This window comes from Mustela putorius, unplaced genomic scaffold (assembly GCF_011764305.1).
Source record: "Mustela putorius furo isolate JIRA1106 unplaced genomic scaffold, ASM1176430v1.1 tig00000480_pilon_pilon_pilon, whole genome shotgun sequence".
NCBI lineage: Eukaryota > Metazoa > Chordata > Mammalia > Carnivora > Mustelidae > Mustela > Mustela putorius.
Window position 1 is genome coordinate 257,118 of NW_025421397.1, and position 14,873 is coordinate 271,990.

A 14,873-nucleotide genomic window follows, 5' to 3' on the forward strand; every position below is an offset into this window, starting at 1 on the left:
GGTCCCTAAAAGGAAAAAGAGCAGAAGAGCTGGAAATTTAAACTAGGACCAGATAATAGAAACCCCTAAGAGTTAAAGAGGAATGATCAAAGAACCTACTAGAAACTAAATTCTACAAGCTTTAACCAGAGGTTACACACTAGCTGCTACCTGACCATTTAGGCCTGCAGATGTGTGGTTTAGCTCACAGAGGGCTTTAAATTTTATTTATCCTTGTCAGCACTTCAAAGATAACATGAAAATCCACATTGTTTTTAACTTTGCTTTGACCCCAGAAACACTGGGCTTGCATTCTCCACATGGCAGGGGCAAGCTTGCATTCTCCCACGTGGCTCTCCGCTCCGTGGGCACGTCTACCCAATTCACCCCAATCCTCACCTGGACCTTCATTCATTTATATAACTGACCAGCAAGCACCCTGCTTTGCCCAAAACCTCATATGCAAACCCTGCTTAAAATGATGCTTTTTGCTTCGTGGTTTTTTCCCTCCTTAGTTACATAATTTCAGCTACATGCATTCCTAAAAATACACTTTATACTAACAATATCAGGTTCCTAACCATTTTTGCCAGGTTAGCAAAATCATTATCATTTTGGACTTTTGGACATCTTAACACTTAAATGTATAATTTCAAGTTTATAAACAACTTTTAAGTCCCGTGGTATTCTGCAGAAAACTTTTCTGTCCCATTTCTTTGGCTGCAAGATAAGATCTATACAAAACTATCAGTAACACTGAAAAATCTCAAAATGTTTCATTAGCTATTTAAAACCATTTTACTCCCTCTATTATAAAGTAAAGTCAAAATAAGCATAAGATAGCTTTGTTTTTATACACAAATGTTAAAAAGATCTGGTATTTTAATTATGTAATCTTAATGAATCTGAACTATATTGACTTTAAAAATACTGATCGTAGCCTGCGAGAGCATAAGCAAACAACTATGCTGAAGAATTTGGAAAAAAAATTCACATTTACCATTTTTATTTGTAGGGTAATCATCCAGCTCAGTTGTGGATCTGGATTTGTTCCTACAACACAAAACACAAAATATTATAGACATCTCCTTAAAAACATCTTTTTTTTTTTTTAAGATTTTATGTATTTATTTATTTATTTGATGAGCGGGAACACAAGCAGGGGGTATGGGAGAGGGAGAAGCAGGCTTCCCACCGAGCAGGGAGCCTGATGCAGGGCTGGATCCGGATCCTGGGATCATGACCTAAGCCAAAGGCAGATGCTTAATGACTGAGCCACCCGGGTACCCTAAGAACATGTTTTTTACATGTATGATGTAAGAATACCAAAAAGATTGCTTTAAAAAGCAGTTGATTTATTTCCTATATCTGTGGAAAGCTACATTTACCTTCTTAATAAGGAATTTTTCATGTTGTACAAGGTAGATGTCTCTAAATAAGAGAAGAGCATGGGAAGAACGTGTGAAGACCCTCTCCAGTTTGTAGGATGATTAAGCCTATGATTTTTAACCAATTTGTATACTTTGATTCCCTCCAGATCTCAATCACATAGGCTGTACCAACCAACTGTCATCAGATCACCTAATATCATATTATCTCTTCCTCAAGGTGCCCAAAGGCCGAGAACTCAACTTTTTAGGCACTTCTTCCAAAACAGCCACTGACCAAATGCTACCTTGGCTATGTCAAGAGGCATGGGCAACCTCTAGAGATGCCGGGTTTTATAATGAGAACATTGAAGTTTCTGAATCAGTCTAGGCAGGTCTCACCACTAAGCACCATAACTTCGAACAATAGTGGTAATAATGAATAATGTACATTATCATATCTATACATTACACACTTACATATATATATAACACATATGTACATACATACAACATATAATAAAGTATAATTCATAATAAAGTAATCACGATTGGTGGCAACTTTCATGAATGGTTTCACTTGCATTAACAGAGAAAATGATTTTTATTACAAAATGTCCAGCCATACCCCTTAACACCTCAAAGGCTTGTTCTACCACAACAGCCTAGCAGCATTCTATATTTTCCAGGATTTGTTACATTTTCCACTGCAGTGTAATTATTTTCTCCAGGTTATAAGCTACATTTAGAAAGACTATTTAAATATATATATATAAATGCATATTTGTAACAAGGCAGATACACAGTTTTAATGATCCACAGTTACCCAGAAATCTTCAATATAAATAAAAGCATCCATCACTAAAATTTTTTTTAGCTTCCTGTCATCCCATTACTATCTATATATTAATTTTCCCTACTAGGAGTCCCACTCAATCAGCCTGATTGCCCGTAGAGACGAGTCTTTCCATATCCCTAAGGTAAACTTCCTGAGAAAGAAATGTCAGCTCTGAAAACACAAATTAATGGTCATACACTGGGTATTTATAGACAGAGTCTGTTCAGAAGTCCTTAGTGATTTCAAAACAGCAAAGTATTCTAAAAATTACTTTAAAACATTAAATTTATGTCTCAGGAAATTTTAAGATAGAGCTAACATGTACTGGAATTGACCAGTACTTCTCAACAGACTAAGAGAAGGCCACAAATCTCATTTCAGATGTCCACATGTAACTTCATTTGGGGCAAGCTCATGCCATTGCTTACAACCTCTTTAAAATAAAAACTAAGGCAGTTGCACAAAATGAACACAATTCTACCCTCTGTCCATTCCCCTTGCATTGTGGCTCCTCCCGTGAAGAGGTAAAATTTTTCTTTGTTCTGTGAACTTCGGCTGGCCTGTGATTTTGCTCTAGGTAACAGAATGTAACAGAAGCATGGGGGGCCAGTTCAGAATGTAGACTGCAAGGCGCCTTGCTTCCTCTCTTTAGTTCTGTCTTCTCTGCTCAGCCCCCATGTACATGAGACTGCCCTGGCTCGCTAGATCTTGAAAGCACACGGCCTAATTGTTCTCACTGTTCCAGCTTACAGCCAACTCCCAAAGCAGAGCTGCCTAGTAACCTAGTAGGAGATGTGTGAGGGGCCCGACCAACTAGAAGAACTGCCAATTAGGATCAGCCCAAAATACCCACAAAATCATGTGAAATCACTAAGTTGAGGGGTAGCTGGTTACACAGCAAATGCTAGTCCATACAAAGGTCAACCAGCAAGATCTCTTTATATCCCACAAAAGATCAAGAGCCAAAATACTTCTAAAATACATCTAGGTGAGCCCTCCAATGTTCATCTATTATTCCAATGAAATTACAACAAAATGTCCCACATACCTGTCACTAGGAAGCAACCCTGAAGATTTTTCCTCTCTCTTTGGTATGTCATAGGAATCAACAGGTCTAAAAGACAGAAAGAAGTAAATGAAATTGTGAAAGAAGAGTTTATGGTCAACATATTGGACTTTAACACTCTTCCTGAGTTAGAAAAATTGACATCAGAAAAGGGTTATTTTAGTCTCTTCATGAGATGGTCTCTGGGTTGAAAACAAAATATACAGAAGCATTTTGATCAATCACTGCAGAAAGAAGACCCACTGATACCAACAGACATTTGCAATTCACTCATCCTACAAATGTAGAGGGAGTGCCTGCTACCGCTCTAGGGCTGGGCTACCGAAGCAAACAAAACAAAAAGAATATTAAATGTCATTCTTACATTTCAGGGTTCCCGATAAATATGGAACATGAAACATGGTAAGGCATGTGGGAGACGGTGTGGGGAAAGGACACATGTTTTAGACGAGGTATCCTGGAAAGTCTGAGAAGGGGACGGACGTATGAACAGAGACTCAAAGAAGATGAAAGACGAGGAAAGAGGGGAGGGAAGGCCTCTCTGCAAGGACAGGGACTAAAAACTGCCAGCGTTCAGGGGCAGAATGCATTGGACATTTTCAAGCAGGAAAAAGGAGACCCGTGTGGCTGGAACAGACGGAGGGAGGGGAGGAACAGCGGGAAGCCAGGTAAGACCACGGGGTCCAGATCCAGCTCGTGTGCTCCTCCGAGGTCACCGCGAGGACCCAGGCGGTACTCCAATGTGACAGGAAGCCGTCTGAACAGCTGTAAGGGGGTAGCACCTGCTCTACAATGTAACGCTTGTGTAGCAAGCGGATGGTAGGGACCCACCAGGAGCCTCTGAAGGTGGGGGAATGGGCGGAGTGAAGCGGAGCCAACGTGAACACATCGCAGTGTGCTCTGGCGGCAGCACCAACCTTCTGTACTGGTATATCTTGACTGACGTCTCTCTCTCTATCTCTGCGGGGCGGGCATGCTCCTGGGCCGCCTCCCGCCGCCTCTGCTCCTGCTCCTGCTGACACTGTTGCTCCCTCAGTTGCCTCTCTTCCTCAAGTGCCAGGCGCTCCTGCAGCTTCTTCCTTTGGTCCTCCTCTGCGTCGTCCTTGGGCGGCTCTCTTGTCTCCTCGTCCCCTGCTCGGCTTCCTTCCTGGTCCGACGACTTGGACCCCTCACCCCAGGAGGCGTCCCAGGCAGCCGCGGAGGGCTCCCGCGTGGGTAGAGACATGCTGTTTGAGCTCAGGACCATCCGCTCCTGTGTGACCAGGGGGAAAGAGAAGCCCGTCTGAATCTGTGCATCGTCACAATTTCATTTACTCGTGTTCTGTTGGAGAGTTCGCCAGGGGTTCCTTTTATCGCTACCAAAGCCACACGTGGGGGAAATACAAGCGCGAGGGAGAAAGACGCACTTAGGGTTCATTAATAGAACCATTTGATGATACAGTAAAGAAACTAAGAGAAAGGCTGCAACATCAGAGCAAAATTCTGACAGATCAGAGCTCGCTGTGTTTTTCAAAGAGCTTATGTAAGTAAATATGTGGCAAAAGCAGGTGAAACAGAGGATCTTCCATTCCCCAGATAATTTCACTGAGACAGAGAAGAACACAGCACGTTCCAACACTACCTCATTCAAGTACTTGTAATTCTCTCTCTCAGCTTCCTGCTTAGCCCTTTGCCACTCTTCCCTGAGTTTCTCCTGCTCACGTTGATATTTTTCCTATAAGGAGAGATGGCATATTAGTTAATTAGTTAATTAACAGATTAATGATGTTACACGGAATCTCTTTCACCAGCTTCTTTGCTAGCTCTACCCTTCACCTCAATCTTTAAAGATGGTGATATTATTTTCACCAATTGGACTTTCATCCCTAAAGTATGAAATAGCTTATATCAAATTCAATGGTGGTCTCGGGAAAGGGGAGACACTCAGAATTGAACCTGTAGCCACTCTTTACCACAGTTGTAATTGAGTGAAGCCCCTGGGTAACTGCTAGGGGGACTGAATTTCCCTGCAGTGGAGTGGACACACACACAGCTTAGCGGGTGCACGGCCTTACGATCCACACACCTGTCACACATAAGAAAATCCAGTAAACCATAGCGCCATGTTCTAAAAAATATACAGGGTAAATAATTGTTTTAAAAGGAGGACTCGGAAAGCTTCAAAATAGAAATGAAACGAATGCAAGATGTGCCGCCTCGCAAAAGATTTGTTAATTATGAGGTTATTAGCTTCTGATTTTTTAGTTTGCTTCCTGGTGCCGGTTGACACGGAGCAGGGAAAGCCAGCAGAACGCCTGTGGGCCCACATCACTCCGCTCTACCTGCAGCAGGCGGTCCTGCTCCTTCTGCCACCTCTCCTGCCGCTTCCGCTCCTCCTCTTGATCCCACACCCAGCGGCTCGGGGCACTGAGGGTCGGAACCGGAAGCTAGCCAGTTAGAAGAGAAGACGTGCAAACAGAGGAAGAACATATTACTTCATTCAGTCATCTACCAAAGCACTCCAGCTTTTATGAATGATTCATCCCACCCTTTGCCTAAGCGGTACCAGAGGAGGTTTGGCTTTCCGTTTCAAAGTGGGTCTTTTCAACCTGGAAAGACTACTCCTTGATAAATTCTTATGCAACTGAAAAGAAGCAATGCTAGTATGTGCTAATTCAGTCCCGCCAAAGTCACCTTACTTGTTCTAAAAACAAATGAATGCTACTTACATCAGGAACCACAGAATCCGAGCTTCCTGTGTTGCAGTGTGTTGGAAAGGAAGAAAAAAATATATAAGTCTTTTCATTTCTATGAAATAATCTTTTACAGAGTCATATTAGCTGTTTCTATGCCAGGATACTAAGTGAGATCAGTGATTTTTTTTTTTTTTAACTGCAGTAGAATCTCAGTTTTCCACTTCAATTCCATCTGTTTGTTACTCTTCTTCCAAAGTCAAAGTCATTTAAAACAAAGAGAGAGAAAGTATGGGTGCCAAAGATATCCCTTAGCCTTTGGTACTCGAGCTGGATGGCTAGTGTCTTCTAAAGAGGTTTCAGGGTTCTTTTATGAATACACCAGGTAGTATGTCACAGCTGAGCACAACAGGGAGAGAAAAAAGGTTTTCAAATGGTAGATTACCTGCCAAATCCAAATTTTTACTTGCCACTACTTAAAGCTAACGTGCCAGCTCTGTATCAGATTTTCCAGGTCTCCTTGCTAATAAGCTACTTTTCTTAAATAAGACACCACAAAAGCACGTTCAGGAAATCCTTCCCCTTCCTCTCCTATTACTTGCCGCACAAATATTCAAACTTCATGTGTACACCTATGGGCCTAATATTCTTCTCTTTATTCTCAGGGGGTACTATAGGAATGCGTGTCTGTATATAGTACAAAAAAAAAAAAAAATCCAAAAACCAACTAAGCAAATTTCATGAAAGATGCTATCATACAGTATTTTTAATTTTCCTGAAACCTCAGCTGTCAAATAAACTGTTCACTTACGCATTTTTTTTAAAGAAAACTGCTTTGAGACTTAGGAAAATATTCTTCCCTAAAATAGCCTGTTGAAGAGAAGTGAGTGAAAATTAGACTAGAGAAAGAAAGGAATTATCTTCTGTTAGCCAGTTTAAGCTAAAAGTATCATAGTGTTTCAACTAAATTACCGTAGAAAAATGGGAATTTAACAAAAAAATCAAAAACACTATGGATACTGACACAAATAGACCTCGTACATGCACAGCTGGTGAGCTACTCCTATTTATGGTCAAAAAGAAACCTTAGTTCCCCAAAGAAATATTCCTCGGTTTTTGTTTTTGTTTTTTTAATCTTTGAATCCAGTAAATAGAAGGCAAGCATGTAAAGGTTTTTGATCATCTTAAAAGTAAGAAACAATAACATTTAGATGCCTACAGCACACTCCTCTCTGTGCCATTGCATCTCAAATGCTGGATATTACTTTTAAGTTCTGACAGCACAGCACAGCTCAGCTCAGACTGCATTCATGAGACAGGGCATCAGACAGCCGTGAGGGGGAAGGAATGCCACATGCACAGCACAGAAGGCAACGCAGCCCAACTACACCAACACGGGGAGGCTCAAAACGCACATGTTCAGACGCGCAACTAAAATTTACATTTTATTTACTTCAGGGTCAACAGGGCGGTCCTATGAACACTGCAAAGCCATCGTTCCAATAGCAAGAAACAACTCTGCTTTTTTTAAAGAGCATTTTCCCCGGAAGTTAGAGTTTTCAGAAGTTCAACAATCAGGTGTTGGTGTAATCTAGTATTATGCAATTGGTAGGAAGCAGTAAGGCGTAAGTGAGGTTCCTCATTTCTTACTGTCACCCAGTGGAAAGAAGTGTGTTTAACAGCATCTCAATCTTTTTTTATTAGAAAAAAAAAAAAAAAAAGTCCAGAGGTATACAAAAGACACGCAAAGACCCATTACCACAGAGGTAGACCCATGAACTGTAAGAAAAGCATGATGACCCTAGGAAAAGAATGGAAATGGGTTACGTTGCTTGGTCACAATGGCAGCCAAATTGAAAAGGCTAAGTGCCCAGCACCAAAGACTATAAGGACAGAGTGGAGAATGGGAACAATTCTATGAAAGTACATGAATTGTTATCTTGGTAGTTTACCTTGTTCAAAAAATTGTGATCGCCTTTTTAAGTTTTTCAAAGAAATAGATTCAGATGCTAGTTGAAAAATACAAAAAAAAAATACATCAATACCATGTCATTCATTTTAATCTCTCACCACTGGAAAACTAAATGGTATCTGACACACCTTTCTAGTCCACAGCATTAGTTGAAAAATGACAAAACTGATAGCCATAGAAGATATGGATTATTTCAATGTACAAAGACACATATTTTTAGTAGTCTATACTACATCTAAATTAGTAATGGAACTAATTATTTTATTAATAAATTCTAGCAGATAGCATCATAGTTTCATAGAAGCCAAAAAAAAATCTTCCGTGCTAGATCACACAGCTTTAGGGAAATGGAAACTAAAATGTTTTGATTAGGTTTATCAACCCAAAATCTCGAAGTCCAAGGAGAATTGTTTGTAACTAAGAGTTTCTGTGTTACTAAGCAAAAAATGAACTGAGAAATAGTGGGGAGTTAGACAAGAAAATAAATTAATACCCAGGGAAAGATAAAATAAGAACAAATGTCCACATTAAAATATTCTATCTAAAGAATTTTGCCTTAGTTTAATATCTTATAGCCACTAACTTTAAGTAAATGGAGTTCAGTCCAATTAAGAAAAAAAGAAAAGAAAAGAAACATTCTGACTTTTACAGATCTGTTGCAAGGTTATCACAAACGATTTGTATACTTCAGTTTATTCATAAGTTGTAAATGCAATTATTACTTGATACTAGTTGGTGCTTACTTGCGTAAAGCAAACCCTCCAATGACAAGCGTGCATACATAGTCACTAATGACGAGTCCGGTGTCTTAGCAGTTTGCTTTGCCTGAGTCACAGGCAGAGTGGGACCTGGGTGTCTTGGATTTAACATGGGGAATCCAAAATAAATCATGTTTGCTTTAAAAACTCCTTTGATAAAGAATGCACTATTTGTTAAGACGCAGTTACTTGTACCTATCAGAAATTAAATACCAAAATAAATAATCAATAAAGGGGAATTTAGAAACTTGGTTTGGCTGTGACCTAACATATTATGAACTGGTAAAGGCAGATGCAAAGCCATAAAACTGACCCAGCCAGATGGGAGTCTAGTTTCCTGGTAGGAGGAGTCTGGTCTTCTTTGAGTCTCTTTCCCTGACTTTGTGGACCAGATCTTTCTTATTTATTTTGTATGCCTAAGGAGTAGTAGATAGCATGAAGCAACAATGATTTGTGGACACACAGAAGGAGAAAGAGAGTGATAACTCCATGATACAATATCTCCCCAGATACCACACCTGCTTTTTCATTACAAATGGGTCCTTTGCCTAACAATGATGATTACCATTTCTCTACTTGATATTAGCTGCCTGCAAACTTGTCCATTTCACAATAAAGGGGGAAAGGAAGCCTCATTCATTGTGTCGGATTTAACTAAGATTCCCTTTGCCAACATACCACAGCAAGAAGGCTAACGGCCTCAGAAAAACCAGCCTTTCTTATTTGACTTAGACACACAGGCCCTCGGAGCTCCTGGACAGGCTGCCAAAGCTTTGTTTGCAGTTCCTGAACTATTCAAACCCTGGAACTGAACGCCCTTCCACCTGGCTGCAACAGGATCTCTATGCTAACCTTTTAGTTTCAGCTTGCAGTGGGATCGGTTTTTCTTGGACTAATTTGTTATTAATTTTTATAATAGAAGAACTTAAATGCTGTGACTTCTATATTATAAACATAATTAAAATGGTGATATTTACCTTTTGATTCAAAAGTAGTACTTTCATCACGAATTCCATTCATTTCCTTGGATTCAGTATTCTGGAAGGATAAAAGGCCAGTTAACAACATTCTGTCCAGTTGGACTTTGGGTTCGAATAATGCACTTCCCATTAGTGAAAATATTTTAATAAGATGAGTTTTACAGGCTATTAGTGTATTTCTTACAGCTTTTTACATTAAGTTCAATCAGTCGTTATTTTTCCAAGAAACACTATGTGCCAAATAATTAGTTCACTTAGCTTATATTTATGAGTAAGCAACACAAGCATAGAGAATTCTTCAGCATTTAAGCTTTCCCTACACAATGCAGCTGGATCTCCTTATTAGACAAAAGAATATCTTAAGATAATAACAACTATATCTAGGGAGTCAAGACAAATATTTATTTGAAATTTAACTATTGCTTTGATACTTGGAAAAATTTCTACATTGTAATTATTTTTAATCAGTTAATGTAGTTAAGTATCTCTTAACCACACATTGAAGTCTACCCATCAAAGTCATCTACACAAGATCTAAAAATGTTTCATGTTTTAAAATAAGTATAGTAATTGTGTGTAATTTACCCACAAAGACTAAAGAAAGCATAAAAAGTTACATGTAAAATTATAGTATATTACATTACCACTTCACATCCACAAAGATCTGAGAAATGGGTATAATGTTGAAGATTGGTAGGCAATACCTATAGGACACTACTACGGGATCTTTTGATTTTACAATGATATAACTATTACTTATCTATGAGGGCTGCCTTAGGATTATCAGAATCACATTTTACTCTCATTACTATAAATTACCTTTTTCAACTACATGTTTTTGAAGTAGCATCAAAATTGTTCAAATTCTTTCCCCCCACACACTTCCTACAGACACTTTGCTGTACACAAATACTCCTACTTCTCAAAATACTTACAGAATGCTGGAGGCTTTCTGAGAAATCAGTTGTTATTGACAGACTTGAAGATTTGTCTGAGTTGTAAATTCCAGAAGTTGTATCAATCCACTTTGTTTCGGGTGAACCTATAATTTTGGTAGCCATACTGGTGAGATTGAGAGTTTTATGCCGTGTAAATGGCAGGGAAGGCTGGTCTTTGCCCCAGTCTGATTGGCATATGATGATCAAGAAATGAGTACACGTAAATGGTGACGTGGAAAGAACAAAGTTAGTGAATGCACATACACAAAATATACATACAGAAGACACCCAAAAAAATCAGGTAGTGTGTGAAAGAAGTAAAGAGTGCAGGGGTTTTGGCCAACAGATCGCCTTCTGAAAACACAAGGGTTAGGTCATATTAATAAGGAAGAGACTAGCAAATTTACTGACTCTTTCTGTAAACCAGAACTGAATATCGCATTTTGAGATCATAATTTGGAAGGTGGCAGGGAGTTTAATGCCCTTCTCCATCGAACCTCAACAATGAAGAAACACAGTAACAGAATTATACTGACAGTGCCTTGAGTATGAGCAGCAGGAATATGACCTACCCTGTTCTCTCTAACACCAGTTAGCTATGGTGCTGTCGAGAAAGTAAAGTCATAGTGTGATTCTTGATCCTCAGAATTGTTATGAGATTCCCAAATGCAGATGCAGTTAAAATAGCTTTCAGTTACTATCTGCATTCAGAGTCAGTATAGCATATCGATCAATCAATCAATCAATAACGTAGAATCCAGTAAATGTGCTAGAGAAAAGTTTGCAGACAGAATAGTCAAGGAGGGATTGTTCCAGATTTGTTTGGGCATAACCACAGAACATCTTGAAGCCAAAAAATAAAAAGTAAATAAAAAATGAGAAAAAAGTTATTGAAGCCAGCTGTTATAACCACTTGCCAAAGACCAGTTCCCCATTGAGAAAGGCAGACAGTGGTAAAACTCAACTCACCAGACTTTCCATGGCGCCTGATATCCATTACTAGGTTTCCAGTTTCTTTAGCATTAGCCATGGTTGCCTCCCACTCTTTTGTGTCCTTATATGAAAACTTGGTGTTGTTAATAGCAATAATTTCATCATCTACCTGTAGCTGGGAAAATTCTGCTGGGCTACCTATAGAAAGCAAAATAAATTAAACAACCAATAAGAAAAAATTCCAAACAAAAAAATCTACATTTAGCTAGTCATTGCTTACTTAGAGAAAAAAATGACTTCTTAATCTCAACTAACCATTCTTAGATTTTTCAGGTAGAGCAGAGTAAGGAATTTTTTTTTAAGTTACAAAATATTTGAGTACCTACAACATACAAAAGCACCAAATCCATTTTTTATGCTAGAGCATGTATCTTCATTAACATATAAAAGAATAAGCTCATCTGTTCCATAAAATTTCTTTATTACCTTCGTAAGAACAAATAAAATTTTAAATTATTTTTAAATTCAAAATGTGAAATATATTGTACTTTAATTGAGCTTCCAAATCCAAATGCACTCTGGAATAGATTTAAAAAAAAGCAAGGCCATTTAAAACCCCTTACAATTACCACTTCCCGTTATCTAATTAAACCGTCTTTCTGAATTTTCAAAAAAAATAACCAGAGTTAGCATGCAATTTTATATAGCTAAAATATGTAAATGAGGAGCTCCTCTTAACTACAGTAGCTTAATTTTAGGCTCTGTGGTAATATTTTGCTTAAAATTCCTGGGAGGGACTTGGTAGAACCCTGGGTGGGGGAGGGGCTGCTTTTGTACAAGTCCCAAAGCATCCTGAGGACTCCGCGAGCAACAGATACATTAGGATGCTCAGAAAACACCAATTTATTACACAGCACATACATAGCCACCCCAAACACAGCCAATCATGGACAGTTCTTTTGGAATTTCCAGTCAATTGCTAATTGGAAGATGACAAATGAATTCTGTAAAGGCCAAAAGATAAGATTCTACAAAACTAAAATTAATGAGGCAAGCAGAAGAAATACTATTAGTCTCTGGGAATAGGCTGCATCTCCTCACTCTACTACTGCCTTTTTCACATGTGCTGTCTCCTCCTGTATCACATAAACTAATTTCTGGAGGGTTTTTTGAACAGCATAGAATAACAAGGGGAAGAAAGTTGAGTAGAACTAAATCTATGAATTACCTGCTTCGACTGATGCAACGAAGATCCCAGACAATGCCCATTTTACTGTAAACCCAAAGTCAAGACCGCTCCCGGGTGTCTGGTTTATGCTGATTCTCATATCACTGAACTGATCCTGAAAACAAACACGAAACGGTGGGATCAGGTGTCCCTGGCACCCACATGGAGGAAAGTCTATCCATGAAAGAACGGAGGCTATATGCAAGGTACACTTGAGTTATTTCATGATAGACCAGAAGCAGCAATCTTTTTAACCTGGGTTTGGTAAAACCTTCATTTATACATATATCAATGAGTTTATTATTTTTCTGCTAAAACAAGGGAAACCTTCACATCAACAGATGTTTTTTCTTCACATTAATATTTTTAATCAGCTGGCCATGAATAAAGCTTGGGCATTTGCCCCGTCTACAATTGGGTTTAATTTATAGACCATTTGTTATTACCCAGGAAAGGAGCGAGAAGGCATGTTGTGCATACTGTTTAGTGGTACAAACTTGCTATTAATAAATAAGCCCTAGAGATCTAAAGCATGGTACAGTGAATATACACAGCACGGTATTCTAATCCAACTTGCTAACAGACTATAACTTAATTATTCCGACCACTAAAGAGAAAGGATGATTATGTAAGGTGATCAAGGTGCTAATTGTCACTACAATGGCAATCCTATTACAATATATAAATGTGTCAAATTAACATACAGTACACCTTAAATTTATACAATGTCATATATCATTTATTTCAACACAATAGCATTTTTGGAAATGCAAAAAAAAATTAAATGCTTTTCTAAATTCCACCATACTTATTAAAAAGGCAAATCCGACTAACATATTTAGCTGAACAATGTCAGTGGGTTCATTGACACACAACTCAGCTACACGTAGAGCTCCGCTAAGACAGGGACCACCCCCTACTGGGCATCTGAAGTTTTGGCAGAGCACTGTTTGCCCTGTTGCCTCATGAAGATCAAGGGGTGAAGAAAGAGACGCCACACGAGCTGTACAATGCGAGCTACGTCATCTCTAAGGAACCAGGGTAGGTCAGATGCCAGGAGGGCCCCAACAGAGACATCCTAAGCAACAGGTCACAACTTCCTCCAAGTGACATCAGCCAACAAGCCCAAGAAACAACAGTCTCTTGGACAACGGACAGACCTCTGGTTCCACCTCTGTCACTATACCACACAGCAACAAACGCTCAGTTTCACAGAAGGGCAGCCATTTTCCAAAACAAATGTTTTAAGTTGTGAAATACACGATGTCTGTGAAAATTTCGATTGCCTTTCATAATGTATGTGTTTTGTTTTGGGTAAACAAGCAGACATGAATTTTAACTTGAAACTCCCAGCCTCGTTTCAGTCTTTGATTTAGAATAATTAAGAACTGAGACGTACTCTTTCAAAAACAGAAGTTCTTCCTAAAGCCATTTTATTTTCCAGGAAAAAAAAAAAAGACCTATAAATTCTCCAGGTCAGTGTGGCAGTTAAAACTGAACGTAGGGGCGCACCTGGGTGGCTCAGTGGGTTGAGCCTCTGCCTTCGGCTCGGGTCATGATCCCAGGGTACTGGGATCGAGCCCCATGTCGGGCTCTCTGCTGGGCGGGGAGCCTGCTTCCCCCCCTCTCTCTGCCTGCCTCTCTGCCTCTCTCCCTTGTGATGCCTGTCTGTTAAATAAATAAATAAATAAATAAATAAAACTGAACCTAGGGCTAAGTGGGCAATTCATAAAGCTTTATGCTGAAGTTTTTTCATCTCTAAAACAAGTTTAAAATCCAAGTGACTCTATTCTATGAAAAACTGATATTACGTAAGAATTAGAAACAAGGGGGTGGGGTGGCTTGGTGGCTCAGTGAGTTAAAGCCTCTGCCTTCAGCTCAGGTCATGATCCCAGGGTCCTGGAATCGAGCCCCGCATTGGACCTTCTGCTCAGCAGGGAGCCTTCTTACTCCTCTCTCTCTGTCTGTCTCTCTGCCTACTTGTGATCTCTGTCAAATAAATAAATAAAATCTTAAAAAAAAAAAAAAAAGAATTAGAAACAAGGCAAGGAAGGCACCAAACCAAGAACTTACTATATTCTGTGGACACAGAAGTATTAAAACAATATGCACATATTCATCTGGTCAATATACACTTACTGT

General features: G+C 39.2%; 1 protein-coding gene across 13 annotated transcripts in view; it reads right to left on the reverse strand.

The window, feature by feature from the left end:
* Nucleotides 1-14,873, reverse strand: part of LMO7 (LIM domain 7) — a 209,867-nt gene that overhangs the window by 10,510 nt on the left and 184,484 nt on the right. For 6 of the 13 annotated variants that reach the window (XM_045080630.1, XM_045080629.1, XM_045080626.1 and 3 more), the window contains 11 exons: nucleotides 12,732-12,846; nucleotides 11,540-11,701; nucleotides 10,568-10,755; nucleotides 9,630-9,690; nucleotides 7,875-7,931; nucleotides 5,959-5,984; nucleotides 5,572-5,676; nucleotides 4,872-4,964; nucleotides 4,168-4,502; nucleotides 3,233-3,298; nucleotides 980-1,032 (listed from right to left, as the gene is read on the reverse strand). In XM_045080630.1, coding sequence (XP_044936565.1) covers nucleotides 980-1,032; nucleotides 3,233-3,298; nucleotides 4,168-4,502; nucleotides 4,872-4,964; nucleotides 5,572-5,676; nucleotides 5,959-5,984; nucleotides 7,875-7,931; nucleotides 9,630-9,690; nucleotides 10,568-10,755; nucleotides 11,540-11,701; nucleotides 12,732-12,846 — 1,261 coding nt within the window. The remainder of the gene's footprint in view (nucleotides 1-979; nucleotides 1,033-3,232; nucleotides 3,299-4,167; nucleotides 4,503-4,871; nucleotides 4,965-5,571; nucleotides 5,677-5,958; nucleotides 5,985-7,874; nucleotides 7,932-9,629; nucleotides 9,691-10,567; nucleotides 10,756-11,539; nucleotides 11,702-12,731; nucleotides 12,847-14,873) is intronic. The other 7 variants (XM_045080631.1, XM_045080627.1, XM_045080622.1 and 4 more) reach the window with 3 other exon arrangements.